General features: G+C 37.3%; 1 protein-coding gene across 1 annotated transcript in view; it reads right to left on the reverse strand.

The window, feature by feature from the left end:
* The window catches only part of LOC117435253 (parathyroid hormone/parathyroid hormone-related peptide receptor-like), a 121,275-nt gene extending 109,569 nt beyond the window's left edge, over positions 1–11,706 (reverse strand). The window contains exon 1 of the mRNA XM_059017858.1: positions 10,380–11,706. Within this exon, the coding sequence (XP_058873841.1) occupies positions 10,380–10,451 (72 nt within the window). The 5' untranslated portion in view covers positions 10,452–11,706. The remainder of the gene's footprint in view (positions 1–10,379) is intronic.
* Positions 11,707–24,845: the final 13,139 nt, after the last annotated feature.

The raw sequence follows: 24,845 nt of genomic DNA on the forward strand, positions 1-24,845 counted from the left end.
GGCAATATCACTTAATAAACACCCTCTAAGGCCCACACTGTAACATGTCAATTTATTATATCACTAATGTTATAAATACAAAAGGTGTTCATATGGTAAATTTGGATAAAATCTGCTTACAATAGAAAAAAATGGACTGCATCCAAACACAGAGTAGAAACACCAGAAATATGCAGCACATACTTTATTGTAAATGCTGTCACATGACTAATTACAGGATTATGCAAGCAGCGCCCATGATACAGTACTTTATGTATTCTGTAATGTAAAATAGATGCACCTCAATATTGCAAGTCAGTTTAATTAAGGCACTCGTTGGTTTTGAACTGGTAATGCATGTAGAGCTCAGAACCAACTCGAGTTATATATTGTATGATGAAATATTCTGACCCATATATTATACCATGTAGTCTATATACATATATACACACATACATTGCCTGGCCACTGTACTGGGACCTGTCTATTGGATTTGTTATTGCCCTGGTGTGGGGTATGTTCTCCTGGAATACCCTGGGCCCCTTGACAAATCTGGAATGCTGAGTGGACGACGTAGTTTACTTAAGCATTGTTGAAGATCAAGTCTCTATAACAATGCTGTACTTGCACCATGATGGCAATGGCAACTTTCAAGACCACATTGCATCCATCCACCATGCCAAAATTGTGCCTGAATGGTTTGAAAAGCAATCTGCAATCAGATTTGGGAATTGGATTTCTCTTCAGATAATCGGATTTGCGGACGTGGGTTACCCGATTCAAATCCTTTTCAAATCCAATCTCGCTGCCTTGTAAACGCAGTGATCGGATTACAATATTATTTCAGCAATGCGCATGTGTACCAAAAGCAGAACTCAGTCCTACACATCAGCACGTGTGTGTGTTTCGGTTTAGCATGATGTCTCGTCAGAAGGAAGCAGCAACGTATTACTGGAGGGACGAGGAAACAGTTTTTTTAATTAAATGTCTCGAAGAATTAAAAATTATAAATCACCTTGATGGACGAAAACACAGAAACAACGACCTCTTCAAAAGAGTGGTGGAAAAAATGGCATCTGCTGGATACAACAGAACTGTCGACCAAGTGAAAACGAGATGGAAGCTTTTGAAAGCACAATACATGAAAGCAAAGAAAAATAACGAAACAAGTGGTGTTAAGCCTTCTAGCTTCACGTTTTATGAGCAAATACACAAATTAATTGGCTCCCAACAGCTTGCTGTCCTTCCGAACCAAGGCACTGACATAGGATTTCCAGAAGAAATGTCTTCAGATAGCAGTGGCCATGCTGAGTCTTTCGAAGGTAAACACAAGCTTTATGCTTTATATATAAAAAAGTTGATTAAATCACATGCATTTTAATAATTAAATAATGTTTTTTTTATTGTTATTTTTGTTATGATGTTAATTGTGCAGCGATCTGCCTTTTTATATGGCGTGATAGTTGATTTGTACATTCTGATATGTTAATGTCCACATGACAAACTTACTACTTTGTTTTCTATGGTTAATAAAACTTTTTCCTTTTTTTAATGTATAGGAGAAAGCAGTCAAAACGATGTAAACACCAGCATGGACAGGAGAAATGAGGAAGAAGAGTTCCCAGTGAAGACTTCCAGGTTCCTGATGAAGAAGGGGCAGGATTTGTAGTGCATAAAGAAGGCTTTACAGATGAAAGGGACAATGCAAGACAGCAGAGTGGAAATACCTGTACGTAATAATAAATGTTTGTGTGTGTATATCATATTTATAAGACATTAACCAGCATTATTACAGTTGTACTATGACTTCTCAACACATTTTTTATGTGCAATTATTTCTGGTAGTGTACTACAAATAAAATATTTGATGCTACAGATAATGTTGAATGGGGGAAAATTTGATTTTTATAATTTTTGTAAACAATCTTTTTTTTCCAAATTTTCTGAGCTTTGGATGGAATAGGATGAATAATTGGTTCTGTGCAAAAAATATTTATTATTATTAATAATATTACATTTGGTAACACTGTTTTAATTACCAAATTTCATATTATTAATAATAATAAAACTGTTACGATAACCAATATTATAACCCTATTATAATGTTAAACTATCTTTACAGCTGAAAGAACCAAAAAACGGAATTTGGGAAGAATGAACTCAACGCTACGTGCCTGGTCCAGGGAGCACCACAGCTTTCTTGCACAGACCCAAATGGAGCACCAAAGACGGCTGGAGAGACAGAGAAGACAGCAGCAAGACTGGGAAGAATGTCTGTTGCAACAATTCTAGCAATCGTCGAACAGTGTTACCGAGCGACTCGTGACACCGTTTTTCAGCATTTTAGAGAGAGTCATTCCACAGCCTAGTGTTCCCCAGGCCAGCGTAGCTACACCACTTCATACTGCCTCCTTTTTCCAAAGACCTGTTGACACTTCACAACATTTCAATTACTCAAACGCACACCCTGTCTATACACACATACCAGCAGCTGTCAGACCATCTTGTTCGGTATGTAATCAATATACACATGGTAACACAGTTCCATTACCATCTAGTCGTAACATGCAACCTTTCCACAATTCTGTAAATATGTCATCTACCACATGCACTACAGATGCGGATGAATACTCACTGCTAAAGCTTTAAACATTTTTTCAATTGTTTAGCTTATGAAAGATGGAAAATTCAAGTTCCTTATTCAACTGTATATGTAAGCTGAAATCTCCAACTGTTTAGAATAATTAAAAAGCTCTGATTAGGCAAATTATTAGTTCAATTGAGGGTTCAATTAATTAACTGAGAGCTTGGTTGGAACCAAAACCAGCAGACACAGGGGTCCTCCAGAAGCAGGGTTGAGATCCACTGGTTTAACAAAACTTTCATCAAAATATTTTTTGTTACAATGATATATAAAGAGACTTAGTACCAGCACAAAATCAAAAGTATGACCCACCAGCTAATTGCAAATTACAAACCTGGTACTGATGGCGTCTTTTTTGTTTGTCAGAAAGTTATTCCTTCTACCCCAGAGGGAACCCACCATCAGAACCAAATTTTTGCAATTAGTGGGTGAGTCAAACTTTTGATCTGGTCCAGCCCTTAGTTACTAAGCAGGCACACTAATGTGAATATATATATATATATATATATATATATATATATATATATATATATATATATATATATATATATATATATATATATACAGCTCTGGAAAAAATTAAGAGACCACTGCAAAATTATCAGTTTCTCTGGTTTTACTATTTATAGGTATATGTTTGGGTAAAATGAACATTTTTGTTTTATTCTATAAACTACTGACAACATTTCTCCCAAATTCCAAATAAAAATATTGGCATTTAGAGCATTTATTTACAGAAAATGACAACTGGTCAAAATAACAAAAAAGATGCAGTGTTGTCAGACCTCGAATAATGCAAAGAAAATAAGTTCATATTGATTTTTAAACAACACAATACTAATGTTTTAATTTAGGAAGAGTTCAGAAATCAATATTTGGTGGAATAACCCTGATTTTCAAGCACAGCTTTCATGCGTCTTGGCATGCTCTCCACCAGTCTTTCACATTGATGTTGGGTGACTTTATGCCACTCCTGGCACAAAAATTCAAGCAGCTCGGCTTTGTTTGATGGCTTGTGATCATCCATCTTCCTCTTGATCACATTCCAGAGGTTTTCAATGGGGTTCAGGTCTGGAGATTGGGCTGGCCATGACAGGGTCTTGATCTGGTGGTCCTCCATCCACACCTTGATTGACCTGGCTGTGTGGCATGGAGCATTGTCCTGCTGGAAAAACCAATCCTCAGAGTTGGGGAACATTGTCAGAGCAGAAGGAAGCAAGTTTTCTTCCAGGACAACCTTGTACTTGGCTTGATTCATGCGTCCTTCACAAAGACAAATCTGCCCGATTCCAGCCTTGCTGAAGCACCCCCAGATGAGTCCAATTTTCAGCTTTGCCCAACACCTGGTCGTCTAATGGTTAGACGGAGACCTGGAGAGGCCTACAAGCCACAGTGTCTCGCACCCACTGTGAAATGTGGTGGAGGATCGGTGATGATCTGGAGGTGCTTCAGCAAGGCTGGAATCGGGCAGCTTTGGCATGAATCAAGCCAAGTACAAGGTTGTCCTGGAAGAAAACTTGCTTCCTTCTGCTCTGACAATGTTCCCCAACTCTGAGGATTGGTTTTTCCAGCAGGACAATGCTCCATGCCACACAGCCAGGTCAATCAAGGTGTGGATGGAGGACCACCAGATCAAGACCCTGTGTCACAAAGACGGCCGGAGTGGGTGGCGTCAGACCAGAAGCAGGAAATAAACAGACAGAGAGGTGTGGTTTGGTGAAGCTGAGCGAATGCTTTCGCTCAGCATTTAATAAACAGAACAGAAAATAAAAGGTTGGAACAGACAAAACACAGGGCACGGCACTTGAGGCCAAAATAAATAGACGAACAAAACGGACTAGACAGACAAACAACCACGGTGAGCAGATAACACTTATATTTACGCTTTCCAATTCACAATTACCTCCGTCTCCAATCCCGTTCTCCACTCACCGAACACCCAACCCTGAGTGAAAGAACGTGCATCTATATATACTGTTGTGCTGGGATTCAATTACTAATTAATTATTCACTTGAATCCCAGCACGTGAATTAATTCTGTGCAACCCCGTGCTCACATATTACATTTAACCAGCACGTGAAGTGATTTGTGCCCTCCTCGTGCCTAAATACAAATCTACACTTTTTAAATACACGTGAAACACAGACCCGTTTATATCCCGTGTACCAATCTATACACCAACATTAACACACGCACGCAACATACAACACATAATATGCACACAGGGGCGGGGCACATTGTCACACCCTGTCATGGCCAGCCCAATCTCCAGACCTGAACCCCATTGAAAACCTCTGGAATGTGATCAAGAGGAAGATGGATGGTCACAAGCCATCAAACAAAGCCGAGCTGCTTGAATTTTTGCGCCAGGAGTGGTTTAAAGTCACCCAACATCAATGTGAAAGACTGGTGGAGAGCATGCCAAGACGCATGAAAGCTGTGCTTGAAAATCAGGGTTATTCCACCAAATATTAATTTCTGAACTCTTCCTAAGTTAAAACATTAGTATTGTGTTGTTTAAAAATGAATATGAACTTATTTTCTTTGCATTATTCAAGGTCTGACAACACTGCATCTTTTTTGTTATTTTGACCAGTTGTCATTTTCTGCAAATAAATGCTCTAAATGACAATATTTTTATTTGGAATTTCGGAGAAATGTTGTCAGTAGTTTATAGAATAAAACAAAAATGTTCATTTTACCCAAACACATACCTATAAATAGTAAAACCAGAGAAACTGATAATTTTGCAGTGGTCTCTTAATTTTTTCCAGAGCTGTATATATATATATATATATATATATATATATATATATATATATAGTTATGTAACAAAATAAAAAAAGAACTTGGTAAAATGTGAGCTAACCATAAAAGACAAACTGTTATTTTTTTTTATTTTTTAATGTTCACAGAGTTAAAACTTGAGACAAGAAAATAACTGAAAACTAAGCTGTTTAATGAAAATGTTTTTTGATTTGTTTTCAATAAATGACAGTAGACTGTATTTCCTAGTCTTCAAAATAACAACAAAATAATAAACTTCAAACAAGTATCTCTTTACAACAACTGTCTGTTCTCTGTCATGTGTTTTATCTTTAGAATCAAGGGGGAAAATACACTGAAGGTTTCCCTTATGAAATGTCACCTACAGGTGAATAGCTGAACCTGTTGCAGAACATTATAAAACATGCTGTACTGAGTATGTGAGTAAGTAAATACAATTTTTTAACTAATTATAATGGTGTCGTCTTAAAGGAAAATGAGCTGCCGTATGTAAACATAGGGCATCACGCACCAAAACTCCTGCTCTGCTATTAAAAGCAGTTGGGGGACCTACTGACTGAGGTATCCTGTGCTCTGTTGAATCAGCCTGTGGCAACTAAGTGCAGGGTACCACTTATTTTTCTAATTCACAGAAATGATGTAGTCCACAGCATGTTGTAATCATGTATGGACTAAAGGTGAAGTGAAAGTCACTTCTTTTCATTAGAATTCCCCATCTGGCTTTCAGCCTTCCAAATGCTATTTCAACACACATTCTAGCACAACTCAAATACACATTGAATGATTCCTGTTGGGGTGTGGTTCTTGGTGTGGATGGATATGGCTTCATCAGCCATTCGAGGAGTGGATAGGCTGGATCCCCCAAAATCTGTAGGCTCACTTCCTGACCATTTATCTGTCTTGTGCACTGAATGAAAGTAAATCTACTGTTACCCACAACATAGCATGCATTTTGACTAAATAAACTATTTACAGTACATGGAAATGAACTAGTGCTTAGCTAATCAGTAATAACCAGGATACTAACTTATAATGAAGCTCACTCATATTTATAATGTATAGGAAAGATATACTGAGATACTAAAACAAGGTAAAATTCAGATACTATACTACTAAGGTAAAAAATAAAAAATAATAATAATAATAAGCAATATTGGACAATACTAAGTTCATTAGATGTCTTTAGATTTATCTTGTAAAAATACCAAGAGTAGGCTACCAAACCTAACTTTTCCTTACACAATTTTGTATTAGCAATAAATAATTATGTGTAAAGTATATAATATCTACAATTTTAATATGTTCCATTTATTTAAAAGGCTGCTAATTGGTTTTGCATGAAAACTGAAATATCAATGCTCCATTTGGTAGTTTTGATATTTCAATTTTCACGTGAATCCGATCAGGTTTACCTTTGGAATTGTATCAGCCTTTTCAAAAAGGGACGAGCGACGAAGAACCCTTGCGTCATGTGCTGAGCCTGGCATGGAGCAATTGATGTTCCAGAAACTGTAAAGACAGGTGCTATACGTATTCAGCATTTACTGCAAGATTGAGATCGTGCCTGACCTGAAGTGAAACGGGTGATATATACTTGTATAATATGGATTATTGTAAATAAGTTTCTATTGTTACATTTAAAGTATTCTAATGGGAATTTCAATAAAACCCATTATGCTACTTACAGAAACTTATCGTCAACCACACCCTTCAGTACATAAGAAGTCCATCCCTTGTGGTTAACAAAATCTTGGTGACCATCAGAAGGTGCTGAAAAAGGTATGTGGGTACCGTCCACACACCATACTATTTGGGGAATGACACATTTATCTTCAAATCGACAAGATATAGATTTTGCTTCCTCCTCTGTTGGCACTCTAATTATACGACCAAGCACATCTGACACGAAACCCTTGCAGAACATATATACACATTTCTTAACTGTGCTTTTATGGACCCCAAACTGGTTGGCGATAACTCGGTACTCAGCACAGTTTGATAATTTGTACAGGACCATGACAACTCGCATATTCAATGGTATTGGGTCTCTGACACACAGCTGCATGTCCTTTGGGCTCATAAATGGCTTTACCATTTCACATAGCTTTTCAAATGACATTCGCATCATACGGAAATTCTCTCTCCAATCTGCATCTATAAATTTGGTACAAATGTATGTACCACCTATCCCTAGCTCTTTCTTTGACCCAGACAGCACGACTGGGCTCACTGGAAGCGACAGCTGTATACAACATTGGGGTATTGTTAGTATTGCCCTGTCTGTCTTCTACTAGAGCTAAACACCGACAACGGAAAAGCATTAGCATGCCAAGGTTAGCATTCGTATGTAATTGCAACAACATCATAAATGTTGAAATGCAAATAATAAAAAATGCATAATCAATCTGCATTTTGACGGGAAAGAAGTTCTGAAAGGGTATAATACCTGCAGCCTGTGTCTGTGGCTTGATTGGCACTTCGCGCCTGAAGGTTCTAAAAACGTCATCAGAAAGCATTTGACCCCTATCAGGTAAGAACATGAATAAAGAAAATACTATATTTTAATTATTTTTTATATATATATTTTTTTTTTTGACAAAAAGTTTTATTTATTTTCTTAGCTTTCATAACAACATAAAACAATAAATAAATTACAAAGCAATAGTATCACAAAATATCATAAATGTACAGCCAGTAGGAAATATTAGAAAGAAAGGGTTTTATGTTTTTATGTATAAACAAATATGACAACGGTGACGTATGCAAACCTCAGTTCAGACATTTTTAAGTAGGCTTATCAAAATTAACAAATGACAGGCAATTAGTATACCGTACCTACTCTCTTGGCACAGTCTGTAGAGCAGAGTATGCAGACAACGTACCTGATTAAATGTACTAAATTTAAAATTGAAGTGATGAGACATTATTGGAAATCAATCAATATATATACTGTATATATATATATATATATATATATAAGTTCACATCAACTGAAGCTTTAAAGTCGATTTACCCCATTCTTGACATCAAGCTGCAACCATCTCTGAGAATTCAAATCATGATACCTATGTTATAGTCTGAGAATGGCCGCAAACCAGTGACCTTGCAGTTCCCAAGAGAGTGTCTAAACCTCTACAAGGATTGATCCCAAAGGACTAAAGTTGTTTTCCAACACATATGCCTTTAACTCATCAGACATGGGAGTGTCAATATTTTCTAGAATTGGATTTCTTCACACAAAACTGACCATTGTTTGTAATATGAAAACTGTACTACCATAAACTATTTTGAGGGTTAAAGAGTGATGTTTTTTTTATTTATTTCTTTATTTCAAATACATAAAATATATGTATTTTCATTTATTCAAACAAATAGCTTTTTAATTTGTTTTGTAGCCTGAATGTATTGGGATGGGTGTTTGACAAGAAGAGTTGGCTGTTCACTGAAAATCCTTACAGTCCAAACTAATTTAATGAGCTCTCCAGTTTCAGAGTAACTTGCTTCATCCTTTATAATAAATTAGACACATTTTATATATTAATTCTTCAAGTATAAAATATTTTATCAGGCTTTGTCCATGACTTTTAACCCAAGAAATTAGAACATCTTCATTTAGAGGATGAAAATGGAAGACAATGTGTCTTTATCAGTATCTTTAATGACACATGAAAAACAAAGACTCATGAAGATTAATGTAGCAGCAGTACAAAAGAGAATCATGAAGTATTGTGACAGCTCAAAAGAGAAGAATGTTCCTGGTTTTAAAGCAGGTATCCATTTATGACTGAATAGATTCGGGGTTGAACTGAGAGGAGCGTGCGTCACTACTCGAATTAAATAGCTTTTACTCTGCAGTCAATAGATTTGAATCATTAATGAAACAGTATGCACATTTTGAAAAGAATCAGCTGAGAGCTAGTGCAAGCTGTAAAGGTGCAGTGATTACAATAAATACTGCATCACCTTTTAGTTTCCAGCAGTTCTTAACAAATTTCCTATGATAAGTTTCACCTCTAAATAGGGTAAAGCGCAAAGTGAATCCATGTGTTCATTCTTATGATTGTCTGAAGGGGATGAAATTCCCAGTAACATAGCATGGAGGCGGTTGTACAAATGTACATATGTCACACTTTTCCATACATCTGGAAAACGGTTTTTCAAATTGTGATGACACTTGGTATTAGGATTATTAACCATAGGTTATTGAGAATATTTTATTTTGAGGATATATAGGGGGTGTCCATCTATATGTCAAACTTACATTTGCCCAAAAGTTTAGAAACAACAAATCAAAGACAGTGGGGATTGTATTGCCCATTTATCCTCAATCTGACCCCTTACTTACTAAATACCCTGGTATCTCTGAATAAATAATTATCTCCTCTTTAAAAATATGCTAAGGATTTTAATGAGCAATCCATCTCACAAATTCAGTGGTACCCTATAATTAATTTACTAACAATGTCGAATGACGGGGTGAAGCGTTTGTTCTCTATTATACCCCAAAAAGAAATGAATGAGTGATGACTGCCAAGACTGGTACAATATTAAATGTAGTGCTGTCCTTGGCAGTCCCTAGCCAGAAACCTATTTTTGAGGGTAAAATGAAGAGAAAAATGTCATACCCAGTCCAGCACTGATTTTGAATTTGCAGATGGGTGCATATTACAGAAATGAAATATGTAATTACAAAGACTTTAAAAAAATCAGTTACCATACTGTAATTCTGGAATAACCACCTACAAAGGTGGTTGATGCAATTAAATTAAATTATCTAAAACAACAAGAAGAACAAAACCTGGTGGAGTATATTTTATACTCTACAGCAGCCAACCGCGTCTGGTAGAACTTTTACCACTGTTGAAATAATGTGCAGGTATACTATATTAACCATCCACAACCCTACTTTCCGCCCTACACAGTCTGATATATCACTAAAACCCGGTATGTATTATAGGATAAACTTACCAGAGCTTTCACGCAGCTGAGGATCGAGAAGAAGATGATGACCAAACTGTGATACAATAGAGTTGATCCCATAACTAAACGAGCTTGGTCCAGCCTCCAGGAGTCACTTGCAAAAATCAACCTTTGAGCATTTGATGTCCTTTTAAAATATATTTAACTGCTGTTTTCATCCGTTGCTTAGGTCGGTGCCATGGGACGGTTCATTCTTAAAAGTTCTGTCTGATTTTCTGTATCACAGGGAAGCGTGGTTTACACAATTTTAAAAAAATAATCTGCAAAACATTTAGTCTGCGTCGAGTCTCTTTTCAGTTCTTTGTACATCTGTCTGTTTAGCAAAAATCACATCCATATGTCAAAACTGTTATTTATTTCCTCCTCGTTCTGCGGTGGGAAGTTCAAATGATTCTTTGCGGAGAAGAAACCAGTACTTTATTTTTAGATCTTTTAATGTTCCTTCTGCAGCACTTTCATTTCAAATAATGCAGCATTTAAAATCTTTTACTCTTTAAAGAAGGAAGAACAAACTGTCCAGGTCTTTTCTTTTCGAAAATGAAATAAACGTTTTTAAGAAATTACAGGGCTTAGAGATGCATTTACTTTCTTTACAGTTCAGTGTCAGTTGTGCTCTCATGATGGAAATACATGTAGCTCTGTGTGTACTTTAAAGTGCTGGTTTAAAAGAAAGTCATATATAGTATATATGTTTTATATATGTTTTCAGTGCATGGACGAAGTTGTACGTTTTTCTATACATTGTGATTAGTTGTTTAAATGTGACGTAAAACAAACAAACAAAAAAAAAACATTAAAAGTCTCCGCATGGAAATCGGTAGTATTTTTTTTTTTACCTAGGGCATCCCACTTTCACAGAATTTTCTCTTTGTCAATAAACACAAGAGAAAACATTCACAGTTTTAAAAAAAAATCCAGTTTTACATTTTCGATAAAATTTCAAGCTGTCAGAACTCAGGTTGGCCTCTAAAGAGTCTCGAATTTAAAAATCCTTGACCACCAGCAAGAGGCACTTCCACTTCATATAGATGGTACATGTCAAGTACATTTGTAAGTTTTGATTAGCGTATGAAAAGCACAAAGATATATTCCAAATCTGACTGGGTGATGTAGAAGTAGCCTATGTATCTCGGCTTGCCTGTGTGTATATATTTTATGTGAGGTCACTGTTTGTTTCACAGTCCCTCTTTCAGGTATATAAAAAAAATAAAATAAACAAAAGAACCCTTTTCCAAGGCAGAGGAAGAATGTTGAGTTTTCTTCAGATTAAGATTTAATCTAACTATTTTCGGTGTTCATCGCCTTGCTCTGCAGAGCCCTGTGTGGCTTTTTTGAGCAGGGATAAAAAGAGGCTGGTATTAAATGGGGCCATTGGCAGTAGCCGATTGGTTCACAGCATCTTACATGTGACAAAGTAGAGCCTGAAACTGTAATGCTTTCCACCCTCCCCGCCTCACACACGCATTTATTCGCTTGAACAGTAAAAACTGACTCTTCAGACCAGCTGGATGGTGTTACCTTCTATTGCATTTGCAACGTGTAATCAGTCAACTTTAGCCTTGCTGTTTATTAGGCTAATATATATATATATATATATATATATATATATATATATATATATATATATATATATATATATATATATATATATATATTAACAAATACGTTTCACATTCAAAGCTTTAAATAACACAAAGTAAACCAAACATAAATATAGCCATACCAAATACAGTATTCTCTGCAGGTAAGTAAATCCCCGGGACGGGAATACAGTGTTTCTCATTACCGTATGTACTTGTCACACGTAACGGTTTGCTTGTAGCAGAAAAACCGCTTGGTATTAACATGATTTACTATATTTTAGAATGGGTTCTGGAAACGTATTCGGTGTCTGTTTGTACATTTGTCCATATGTACGTCACACTCACATTTCTGCATTTCTGGAAAACCAAGTATTAAATCGTCATAATACAGTAAATAAACAGTTTAAAGAAAATAAGTTATGTGTTATTGCCTTAAGTAAGCAAACAAGGTGTTAATATGATGGTAAACTGTTGTGGTGTATTCATGGTGCAATAACACCATTCATTAGTCCCGTTTTAGAGACTAGGTGGTTTTTTAAAGGCTGCCCAACACAGCAAGGAACTGGCCTGGACAAGCTTAACAGAGGCTTAAAAATATAATTCCCCCATGCCCCCTCACTGAGTGGTAGACATGTATGATCACAAAATGCTCAGCACCCACCACGAGTCCCTCAAAACACACAAAATCAACATTTTCAGCACCAAGCAGCATTCACTCTAATTTCCCATTGACTCACTTCCCATTGACTCACACTACCTCCCCTTCAAGGACCATTTGTTGGAGAGCAGTGCACCCCAACCTAAACCCCCTCTCTCCAGGCCACCAAGAACAACAGAACAGTACCCCCTCCCACCTCAACCCATCCCACATTCATATCCACAGTCAACAGCTTTGTACGGCTGTGCTCCTCTTCTGTCCCTGACCCACATGAAGGATTCTGATTTTTATTCCTGCACCTTCTTGCAGCAGCCCCATTAACCTTCTGTTTTTATGTAGCTCCTGCTGCAGGGCTTGCATCTCCTTCCAGAGTGTCCTAAGCTCTGCACAAAGGTATCATATCACAGTTGCTTGTCCAGCCACAGCTCTTGCAGGGCAGAGCTTTCTACTGGTGGCTGCAGTCTTGTTTGTATCTCTTTCAGCTTCCCGGATAGGGTGTGCTATATAATTTATGCTAAATACTGTAAATACCAAGTTTCATCACAATTGAATTAGTGTTTAATGGTGTGCTTATTGGAACATGTGGAATATATTCAGTCACTGTATGGTACATAAACAAACATCATTTCTCTCTGTCTTCTCTTGGCACAAAGAGGATAAATGTCAGAAATAGCAATCATGGTGCTGGCGTTGAACCACTGTTGGGAGGCACTAAGTCTGCCTTAATAATTTTGGTGAAACGATTATCATCTAAGGGATATATTCCCTATGGTAAGTGGAATTATCATGCTTTTTAGTCTGATCACATACTGCATAGGAGGAGTAACATGGATGAATAGCAATCACACCAAAAAGCTACAAAATCATTCAAGCATACTATATATATATTTAGTTAAACATTGTGGTTCCTTTTGAAGTTTGTTTCGTTTTAAAAAATGTCCCTGGAATAATAGATTTGTTCTTATTCTTACCTGTAGCCAATGACTATTGACTGCTGTAATTATGATACATGAACAAATACCAAAACATACAGGAAAATAAAAGAAGAAAGCTTATTTTGACAGAAAGTATAAACAGACTTATAAACCACCTTCTTCTTCTTCTTCTTCTTCTTCTTCTTCTTCTTCTTCTTCTTCTTCTTTATTATTTTCAATGCACATTGCATTACAAAAGGGTTTCTACAAATGACTTTAGAATATTACAGAAACCTTATGAATGTACTTACCTAATCTTGGCTCACCCTGGTTTACAACTGATGTGACCAGATTGTTCCACTTGTCATTCTTGCTTTTTTCTATCTCCGAGCATGACTAAATATAATAATAATCATTTTAATTATTTGTAAAATATTTCTCTTAAGATTCCCTTGTAGCACAACAGAGGTGTGTTAATGTGCTGTGCAAAAAGTTGTCACAATGTGCTATCGCTACTATTAGTCAACTGAAGTTTATTTGTTGAATTACGTACTATGAATATGTGTTAAGAAGTGGCCATGGGCCACCTCCCCCCAAAAAGACGAGGCCGCCAAACCATGAATGGAGAATAATAAATAATAATTAATGCTCTCCACAGTGGCGCCCTGCCACCTATCCCCCAAATATTGAATTTAATGAAAATCAACAGCTGAGACACGGCCCGTCCCCCAAAGCATGACTGCACTGGGGGAGAGAGCCCAGCCTCTCCAACCTGACCACGCACCCTGCAGAACTAAATCACATATTTTTTAGGGGGAAACCTCAGGGAATTCATGGCTGAGGGCAGCCCTTCCTCTAGGCTCTAAGCGGTCAACCCCCGTTTCGGCTTCCTAGTGCTTGACTGAGCAGCCGAAACAAAAAAAGCGACATGAAAGAATAACACACAGAGCTTTTATGCGCTTGCTGATGATGTATTGGTTAGGGGCGGATTCTCCTTTGCAGAAAAGCAACCAAGTTTACAATTCTTAAAAAACTTTGACAGTGCATCATGATATACAGCAAAGCAATTTATACTCCATAGCTCAGTTTCTGAGTATTCATTTGGCAGGAAAATTAGTCTGGTCAGGTGCATTGTGAACTGTATTTAGTTATAGATATCAACATGAAAAATATTACAATAAAATAAACTGAACTTGTCAGTTCAGATTAGAAACATATCTCCTTGGGATAATTCAATTTCATTATTCACATATAAATTACCGGTAAACATAAAGTAATTAGCATACATTTGACCTTATGATAGTTGGCAAGGTTTTGGGAATCTGACCTGAAGTATACTAATGGGCACATTGGAACGACAGGGCATATTGGGATCATCACAAAACAAGTTTAATAAAATCCCTCTTATATGATATGCACAGAAATAACCTTTATGAAGAAAAGGCATAATACTGCAGGCAAGTTTGGTTTGGCATGTGGCTCATCAGCTATGATTCGTTTACTCAACTACATTTGCTCCCAAAGCCTGTCAAAGTGATTTACAAAAGCACTACTATGCTACTGCAGAGATAAGAAAAAATTGACTTTTTGGCTCTATATCTATCTTTTTGTTCACAAACCACAAAATTATCCTTTATCTTTACAACATTAAAGTGCTCTTTCAAAACTTTTCATTTTCCCATAACCATTCAGTCTCACATGGCCTTTATGCTGACCCTGTAGTATAAGTAATAATGTGGATGGGATCTTGGCCCTTTCACACTGTGTACGTTTGTAATTGTATTGAGTATGGTACACTTACCAAGTTTACCCAGTGAAAATTGACCCAGTACATTTTCTTTTCACACATGACGTGTACTGAGTTTCCTTTCCAAAGTCTTCTGGCCCTTCAAAGTCTTCTGGTAACTTCAACATTCATGTTGACTTGCCTTCCTCCTGCCTAGTGACCAACTTCAACACACTTCTGGACTGTCTTGGGCTCTCTCAATCTGTCAACGTCCCCACTCACATCCAAGGACATACCCTGGATCTGCTCATCACCAGGTGCCTTGATGTCTCCAATCTCTCCATCTCAGATATCTCTCACTCTTACCATTTCTTAATCACTGCTACTATTAATCTCCATGCTCCTTCCTCCACTACAGATACTGTTGTCTCCTTCCATTCCAAGAATCTGCTGAATCCTCTGAAACTCTAATCCCCTCTAACCGGTACTCTTCCATCCTCAGCTGATGATGCGGTGAACCTTTACAATGCTACCCTTACTCATATCATCAACACTGTTGCCCCACTTACAACCAGAACCGTCAAGAAAGATCGAAACTGCCCATGGTACACCCTCGAACTTCGACTGCTTAAGTCTGCCTGCTGCAAGGTTGAGTGCAAGTGGAGGTTGTCTGGACTAATGGTTCACAGAGAGGTCTGGAATGACCATCTCGCGAGCTACAGGCGAGCGCTTGCCACGACCAGGGTGAAATACTTCTCTGAAATCATAACTATGGGACACGGTAAACCCAATGTTCTCTTTAAGACTATTGACCAAATCCTACATCCATCCTCTTCTCTTACCTGTCATGATTTCTCCTCTTTCTTTCGGGAACAAAATCGACAACATCTATTCTACGTTCTCCCACCACAAACCCAGTTTACTACTTGACCACCTTGATGCTCCTCTGGTTGCCCCTCCTGCCCTCTCCTCCTTCTCTCCTCTCTCCATTGCTGAGGTTTCCGGCTTACTGTTCAAATCAACTACGGCCATGTGCCCCCTGGACCCCTGGCCGACTAGCCTTGTCTGTCTCTGTGCTTCTGATCTTACTCCCTCCATTCTGCACACTCTCAACCTGTCCCTTGACTCTGGCTCAGTTCCTGCTGCCCTTAAGCTTGCCCGAGTTACGCCGGTACTCAAAAAACCCTCCCTTGACCCAGTTGACTTAACTAATGTCCCATCTCCAATCTCCCTTTTCTGTCAAAAACTCTTGAAAGGGCTGTAGCCAGTCAGCTGATGAAACATCTCACGGACAACAATCTGCTTGAATCTCTACAGTCTGGTTTCCAGCTGCATCACAGTACTGAAACTGCTCTGCTCCAGATTGTGAATGATCTCCTGCTCAATGCTGATGCTGGTGCTCCCTCTGTGCTTGTCCTCCTTGACCTAACAGCCGCTTTTGACACCATAGATCATGGCATTCTTCTTGACCACCTTCAGAAGTATGCTGGAATCTCTGGAACCTGTCTCTCCTGGATGTCCTCTTACCTATCCGGACGCATGCAGTCTGTTTTCTATGCTGGATGCAGTGATGTTGCAAACCCAGTCACTTGTGGTGTCCCCCAAGGATCTGTTCTTGGGCCCCTTCTCTTCAATATGATCAGCCTCATGTTTCACGCCAATGCTGATGATACCCAGCTCTACTTAAAACTCGACCCTGGAAGCCCCTCTGCCATGGTCTGGCTCTCGGCTTGCATTCAAGACATCGAGGCCTGGATGTCTGCCAATTTTCTTCAGCTGAACACTAGCAAATCTGAACTCCTTCTAGTAGGATCAAAAATTCAATTTAAGAATCTAAATATAGCTACCCTGAACCTCGGAAACTGTCTGCTGCTGCCTTCCCCCACAGTATGAAGCCTTGGTGTACTTCTTGAAAGCAACCTCTCCTTTGATGCCCACATCTCCTCTGTGGTCAAATCTTCTTTCTACCATCTTCAAAACATCTCCAAAGTCCATCCCTACCTTTCCCTCCCAGATGCGGAGATACTTTGTCATGCATTTGTCTCCTCTCGACTTGATTACTGCAACTCTCTATATGGTGGTCTCCCGGCATGCACCATAAACCAACTGTAGCTAGTTCAGAATGACGCTGACAGGATCCTTACCAGATGTAAAAAACGTGATCACATCACCACCCCCATCTTGCCCAGCTGCACTGGCTACTGTTAAGTTCATGATTATTTTCAAAACTCTCCTGCTCACCTACAATGCCCTTCATCACACAGGTCCCGAGTACCTCCTCAACCTGCTGACCTGCTGTGTCCCTGCCCACAAGCTGAGGTCCTTCGACTCTGGACTGCTTGTTATCCCCAAGCAAAAGTGCTCCACACTTGGAGAACACTCAGCTTCATGGCTCAGACTCTTTGGAACTCTCTCCCAGCTTTGGTGTGTGATGCTCCCACCGTCGCTCGCTTTAAATCAACTCTCATGACCCATCTGTTCTCTCTTGCTTTCCATGCTGTTTAAGCCCGATATCTGCTATTAGCTGCTGTGTTGCTGCTACTATTTCATGTATTATGCTACTATCATGTATTATGCACTTTCCACTGTATTTGATGTATTATGCATTTATTTACTGTATATCATGTATTATGCATTTCTCTGTATTTAAAGTATTATGGATTTTCTTGTTGTTGCTGCATCTTGTAAAGCGCTTTGTGATGGTGGTCCACTATGAAAGGCGCTATATCAAATAAAGATTGATTGAAGGAGTACCTAAGATATGTACTGCTATTGCATAATACATCAAATCTACCCTGAATGCATCCATTCCATCTAGTTACTGCATGGGCGCTCACTGGCAATTCAATAACAGTTTTTTCATGCAATAAAAAATAAAAGTAAATATGAACTGTATCAGACCAGAGGAATTATGTTTTCAGTGCCTGATGTCGACTGTTGCTTTACTAAAGCTGCTTGTTTTGGGCTATAAAACACTTTTGATTGGGATACATAAAATGATCAACCTAACAGTAAAAATGAGCTGGTGTAATTATTGTCTGTAGTATTATTACTGTTATTAATCACCATATTACTTGCACATGAATGTATGTGCAACAGTGGAACACAAACTGCATGTGACTACAAGTTAACATTTCTGTTATGGATTTTATGTTTACATTCTTTTTATTGAGTAATACAAATGCTGGAAAAGATAGTGGACAATTCATTTTAAAGGTTATTATTGAATGTGTCATTGTTTTTAGATCAATATCATTTATATCTGTGAAATGCAGGTGTGATACCAGCTGCCTTTTAGACAAGTTTCACTATAAGAGAAAAAAAAAAAGATAATCAATTTCAGACTTAGGAGTGTAAATAACAGCTGTGTCAGGGAGATAATAAATGAGACACAACTGATTTGCAATTTCTTGCTGTTCACCTAAACATTCTGGCAAAGATGCAAGGAATTCTCAAGCTTTTTCTTTCTTTGATTGCATTTTCCACATGGGACACTGGTATATCATGTAGAACAAATTGTAAAGGCACAAAAGTAGGCAACCAGACAAAAACAGGAGTGTGCTGTGGACCGAGTAGGTGTGAAGTAGGCACAGCTAAATCTAAATTTTTAAAAAAATGAATAATTCATTTTATTATGGAGCAATCTATCTATGAAGTACTAATCCCTCTTCCTACTGAGACTGACAGTCATCACTGTACAGCTGTGTCCAGATATAAATGATATAATGCATTTTGTTAATAGAAAAGTAATGTACATGTAACAAGTAACAGTCTCTGTGGAAATCCTTATTTCTATACCAATAAAGTATCCAGTGCTTTTTCTCATTGACTTGTAAGATCAAATAATTGTAACATATTGCCAAGGGCCCTTGTATCTTCTTGTGAATAACTTATTGAAATATGTAACATTCAGACATCTATGCCTGACAGATATTCAGCATATTTTTTAAGATTGTAAAACATATTTAGGAAACACAAAATGGTACGGCATGAGTAATAAGGCTGTTTGGTGAGTTACTAATATTTTCGTAATAATGTGCCGTTGGGGCAGATTTATGCCAAATTTGTACAAATTTTTGTGCCCTTATAAAAAATCACCTATGACCTATCCCAACAGGATATATGTTTATCTAATTACCCCCTAAGTTAACTTGCATTGCCTCTCCACTGCTACTTGTTTTGTGATTATCAAAAAACCCAAAGTTAAATGCCGCATAATTTCTCTTATAAAAGTCTACCATAGTGAAATCATGGCAAAGTATAATAAAGCATAGTGGAAGCATGGTAAAGCATATGTACGAATTTTAAAGCCCAGAGATGTAAGGTAAGCCTTATTAAATAACATGGTTAACTATCGTAAAAATGCATCATATAACCATGGTAAAAGCATGGAAAAACTGCAAAATTACTGTGGAAAACTGGTTAGGAAGAATGGTTAGCGAAGAAATAAAATCAGTAAAATAATTTAAGAATTTTATATTTAGGTGTTACCCTGGCGAGCAGTATTTTGCACCTGTCAGAAACCCAGCTGTAGTCTGTCACTTTTAAATTATGACAGCTTGTCAATGATATGTATTTTTTACTTTGTCTCCCAGTGCAACATTAAAACCCTTTGTACTTTGTTACTGCCTTTTGTGCTGTTAGAGCTGTTTACTCCATTGTGTTTTAATATTCATCCAACTATAGCAGCTCTGATCAACAATCAACAAGCTGAATACCCAGAAATGTGTTTATTAAGCTTTGTAAATCTTCGAACCCTGTATTGAAATAATGTCTTTCTTTTTTGTTTGGGGTACATTTGTTCTTTCAGAACAACATGTGATATAAATTATTTTAAGTATCCAAACCCAAAGTTCAGAAGACCAGTCTGTGATGAAGTCTCCTCTGACTGTACAATCACCTTTGGGGAAAAAAAGGAATTCAAGATGGCATGTTTCATCATTAGTGTAAAATATTTACTGCTGGAAACACTCATCAAGAAAATACCAACATCAACCCGCTTGTGTTTAATTAAGAAACAAATTACTTTATGTTTACTGTATCCCATCAATATTTTTTTTTTGAAGAAAAACAAACAAACAAACAAACAAACATTTCTCTAACTTGAGTGCTTGACCTCAGAAAAATCATTACATTGTGCCCCCTCTTACAACAACTGTTCACTCAGTAACCATTAATTTCAATCAAAGCATCAGGGTTGTTGAATATAACAAGTCTATTGAAGTTGGAAAATACAATCCAGTAAGCCTACAAATCCAGTAAGCAATTCTTAAATTAACCTTATATGTTGTTTCTCAGGAGAAAACACAGAAATAATAATAATAATAATAATAATAATAATAATAATAATAATAATAATAATAATAATATGGTGGTGCAGTGATTAGCGCTGCTGCCTCACAGCTCTAGGGTCCTGGGTTCAATTCTGGCCTCTGGGGTCTGTCTGTGTGGAGTTTGCATGTTCTCCCCGTTTTCTCCAGGTGCTCTGGTTTCCTCCCACAGTCCAAAGATATGCTGGCTAGGTGGATTGGCATCTCTAAATTGCCCCTTAGTTGCCCTGCGATGGACTGGTGTCCCGTCCAGGGTGTAGTCTTGTCTTGTGCCCTGTGTCTGCCGTGTTAGGCTCCGGCTCACCGCGACCCTCTATAGGATTAAGCAGTTACAGATAATGGATGGATGGATAATAATAAAAACAAAAACTATCAAGTGGTTACATTCCAATAAATGAAACAACAAATACAGTCCCCTTTTGTCATGTATTACTTGTACTGCATTCTGAGTGGAGTATGCTATTATTCTTAATGGTCCACTCATAATGATGGTCTGCTGTTTCATTTGGATAAATGTCACCTGTACCACCTCAGCACCCATACATTGCTGAAGGTCAGTAGATGGGGTAGGTGATCAGCTAGTGAAGGGAAATCTCCATGTGCTCACAGGATAGAACCTTATAAAAATGAATGTAGAGGATTTAGGTGCACCATTTTCACTGTTTCGCTAACTAATACACATTCCAATAAAAGACACACACACACACACACAAAGTAATGTTTGATTGGCCATATAGAGTTGCTGTTTTCAGGAAACATTTCTTTTTTACAATATATTTATTTTACTGTAATATGCCTCAAACAGAGCCCACACCACACCAGAGTAGTCAGAAAAAAACCTTTGGGGCATGTTACAGAACAAAAAAAAATATATATATATATATATATATATATATATATATATATATATATATATATATATATATATATTTCTTTTTTTTAAATCTGCCCTCTAGTGCATACTTTGGTAAACAACCTATTCTACATAAATGAAAATGTCCCATGACCAGACAAGCGTCTATTTGTGTCAGCTGTCCCATAACAAACCAAATAGTTACCGGTATTTAAAAGGACAGTTCTCATTTCTGTTTACTATCCTTTACTGTAAAGCCAGTAAAAAATCTTGGTATTCCATCTATGTTGTCTTTTTCATGCCAAGCGGGTTAAAAGTGTTTTTAATTGTACATTTCAATACATCTTTTGGTTAGGACAATATGAAACCTTAGGGCAGTCCTTTATAACCTCAATAAATATACTGAAATAAATAGATAATACAATCATACATTTTATATGTAAAAGAAAAAATCTACAAATATAGATATCTGTATATACAAATGCCACTGTGCCTTCGTGGCATCAATACGTTTCTGTTAAAATCCATTCGATTGTATGTTAGCCTGGGGTTAAATTACAAGGGCAACAATTGCTTTTGTAAAATAATAAAATCTGAAAAGGCTAAAATCAACATTAAGAGTAATGTAATTGCAACATGGTACTGGCTGATAAAACACAGCTAAAATATGTCTTATTCTAATCTACTTGCATCCAGTATTGCATACAGCAACAATGCTCTTATTTAGTTTACATTTTTACATCTTTACGGGATTTTCTTTATGGGATTTTTTTGTTTCCCCAACACAGACAAAGATGCAGAGAACATGACTGGTGAGAATGGATGTGTTCTCCTTTTTTAAGATAACACCGTGTAACAAATTTATTTATTTTTTTTGGTTCCTGGGTAGTAAGTGTTATTTCCTAATTGCTTATGCCTCAAAAGTATAGAAAATGGCTATTATTCCCCACAAACTTTGCTTTTGTGACCAAAACAGTGATATTTTGAAATTTACCTATTTTCCAGAACATTCCAGATAGATTCAGTGCTGAGTAAACTTGGAGTAACTTCTAGAACTTTCTAGAACTTTCCAGTAATATAAATAGTAGTATAAATACAGGGGCCTTAAGCCCACCAGTTCAGTTTAGTTCCAGCTGCCTAAGTGGATACATATCTGCATTTTTCTGAGATGGCATCAAGAGGCTGCAAGCATCCGGCAGACACATTTTGCTATGTTTGCGGTCAATTTATCAAGACAAGAGCGAAAAAGTACTCCGTGGAAGCATCTGCTAAGATGTGTGAGGCCTACAAGGCATATTTCGGCATGCCTGTCGGGGATCAAGACAAACCCTGGGCACCTCATTTCATCTGCGAGCACTGCAAAAAAACTCTGGAAGGTAAGATGGACAATTGTTGCTCGGAATTTTATGTTATAAAATTTGTTAAAATTTTTAAAATTGTAAAAGTTTTTAATTTTAAAATGTTTTACAATTTTCAATGTTATTGAAAAAATATATCATATATGAAAAATGTTGCGAGAATCTCTTACACATTAGTCATGGGTGAAATAAATGTATTTTTGTAGGATGGTACAGAGGGGAAAAGAGAGCCATGAATTTCGCTATCCCAAGAATTTGGCAGGAACCCACTGACCATTCAAGCAACTGCTACTTCTGCATGGTGGACCCTTCCAAACGTCGGACTGGCAAGAATGCACCTGCTATCACGTATCCGGATCTTCCTTCATCCATCGCCCCGGTGCCACACTGCCATGAGCTCCCCGTACCCACTCCTCCAGAGAGAGAGCAGCCATCTTTAGAAGAGAGCAGCAAGTCAGAGAGCGAGGAAGACGTTGTAGATCCAGATGACAATTTCAGAGGTGGAGCTGAGGAAAGAAACCCATACTACCCCAACCAAAAAGACCTCAACGACTTGATTAGAGATCTTGGTCTCACCAAGTCCAATGCCGAGCTTTTGACGTCTAGGCTCAAGCAGTGGAACTTGTTGGATGAAAGTGTGCAAGTCGCAGATCAGAGGAAGCGTCACCAACCTTTTTCCAGCTTCTTCACCCGTCAAGATGGGCTCTGCTTCTGCCACAATGTGACCAGTCTGTTCGAGGCAATCGGAATCGCCTGTAACCAGAAATCCCGAAAAACTACTCACTTCTAAATCTTTTGTAGTCATTTTTGTATTACTTTAGTATAAATACATGTTAATTTGGATTCATATGTTGTTTTTTTCTGACTTTATGTGAACGAAAAGACACAAATTCACCCGTTTTCTCATTGGAAATAGGTAAATTTCAAAATATCACTGTCCTGGTCACAAAAGCAAAGTTTGTGGGGAATAATAGCCATTTTCTATACTTTTGAGGCATAAGCAATTAGGAAATAACACTTACTACCCAGGAACAAAAATTGTGTTACATAGTGTAATATAATCAATGTGATTGGTTTTCATTTTTTAATGAATATCTAGGTCTACTCTAAATACAGCCTCTATTTTTGTAACAAATTAAAAAGTGAGAAAATATGCCTTATTTACACCACCGCTGTAATAAGAAAACACATTATACGATGAATAGCAGTGATGTTAATATGGTATCATCCCTTACCCTTTTCGAAGAGTAATGCTATGTGGTTGTGCTCTCTACTTCTCCTTGGTCCCATCATATCCAAGTTTCTTTTTTTTTTGCTTCCACACTATTGCTCAAAAGTGCAGTAAAATGTAATGACACATTTTTAAAAGTTAAGAAACTAAGCACACTGAAGACTATTTTCCTCCTTCATAGTGCTACAGATTACATTGCACAACTGGGCATAATTCCAGCCCTCATGTGCCTCTATGTTACCTTTCAAATGCAGCAGAACACAGTAATGTATCTGTTTTCAAGTTCTAAATTGGGGGATAGCAGGATCTGGGTCATGGGGTAAAGCATCTCATATTTTAAATATCAACAATGTTGGCATTCACTCTGAGATTAACTTTTTTTTCTAAACTCGTGTTGCTTAAATGTGTGCTGTAAAATCACCCCTACAAAATACTAATTGCACAGTGCCAGTTAGTTACTCAGAGATTTCTAGTTTTCTTAAGGTACTTATCGTTGATTTTTTAAACACTATTTCACTTAATGAACTTTTTTTTTAGTGTTCATGACCCCTGTTCACAAAGCTTTAAGGAATCAGTTATTAAAATATGTTTTTTTTTTTTTATCACATTTTTGGAAGAAATAAAGTTTGATATTCATGGCACTGTTGTCGACTGTTGTTGGTCTCTTTATAGGCAGTCTTGAACAGTTTTATGGATATCAAAAACTAAACTAAATTCTCTTTGTCCTTTGAAGAAAGGTAAAAGTGTTTAAGATGAATAACACACGCTAAGACAAAATTATATTTATAAATCACATATGAG

Source organism: Acipenser ruthenus, chromosome 3, assembly GCF_902713425.1.
Source record: "Acipenser ruthenus chromosome 3, fAciRut3.2 maternal haplotype, whole genome shotgun sequence".
Classification (NCBI taxonomy): Eukaryota; Metazoa; Chordata; class Actinopteri; order Acipenseriformes; family Acipenseridae; genus Acipenser; species Acipenser ruthenus.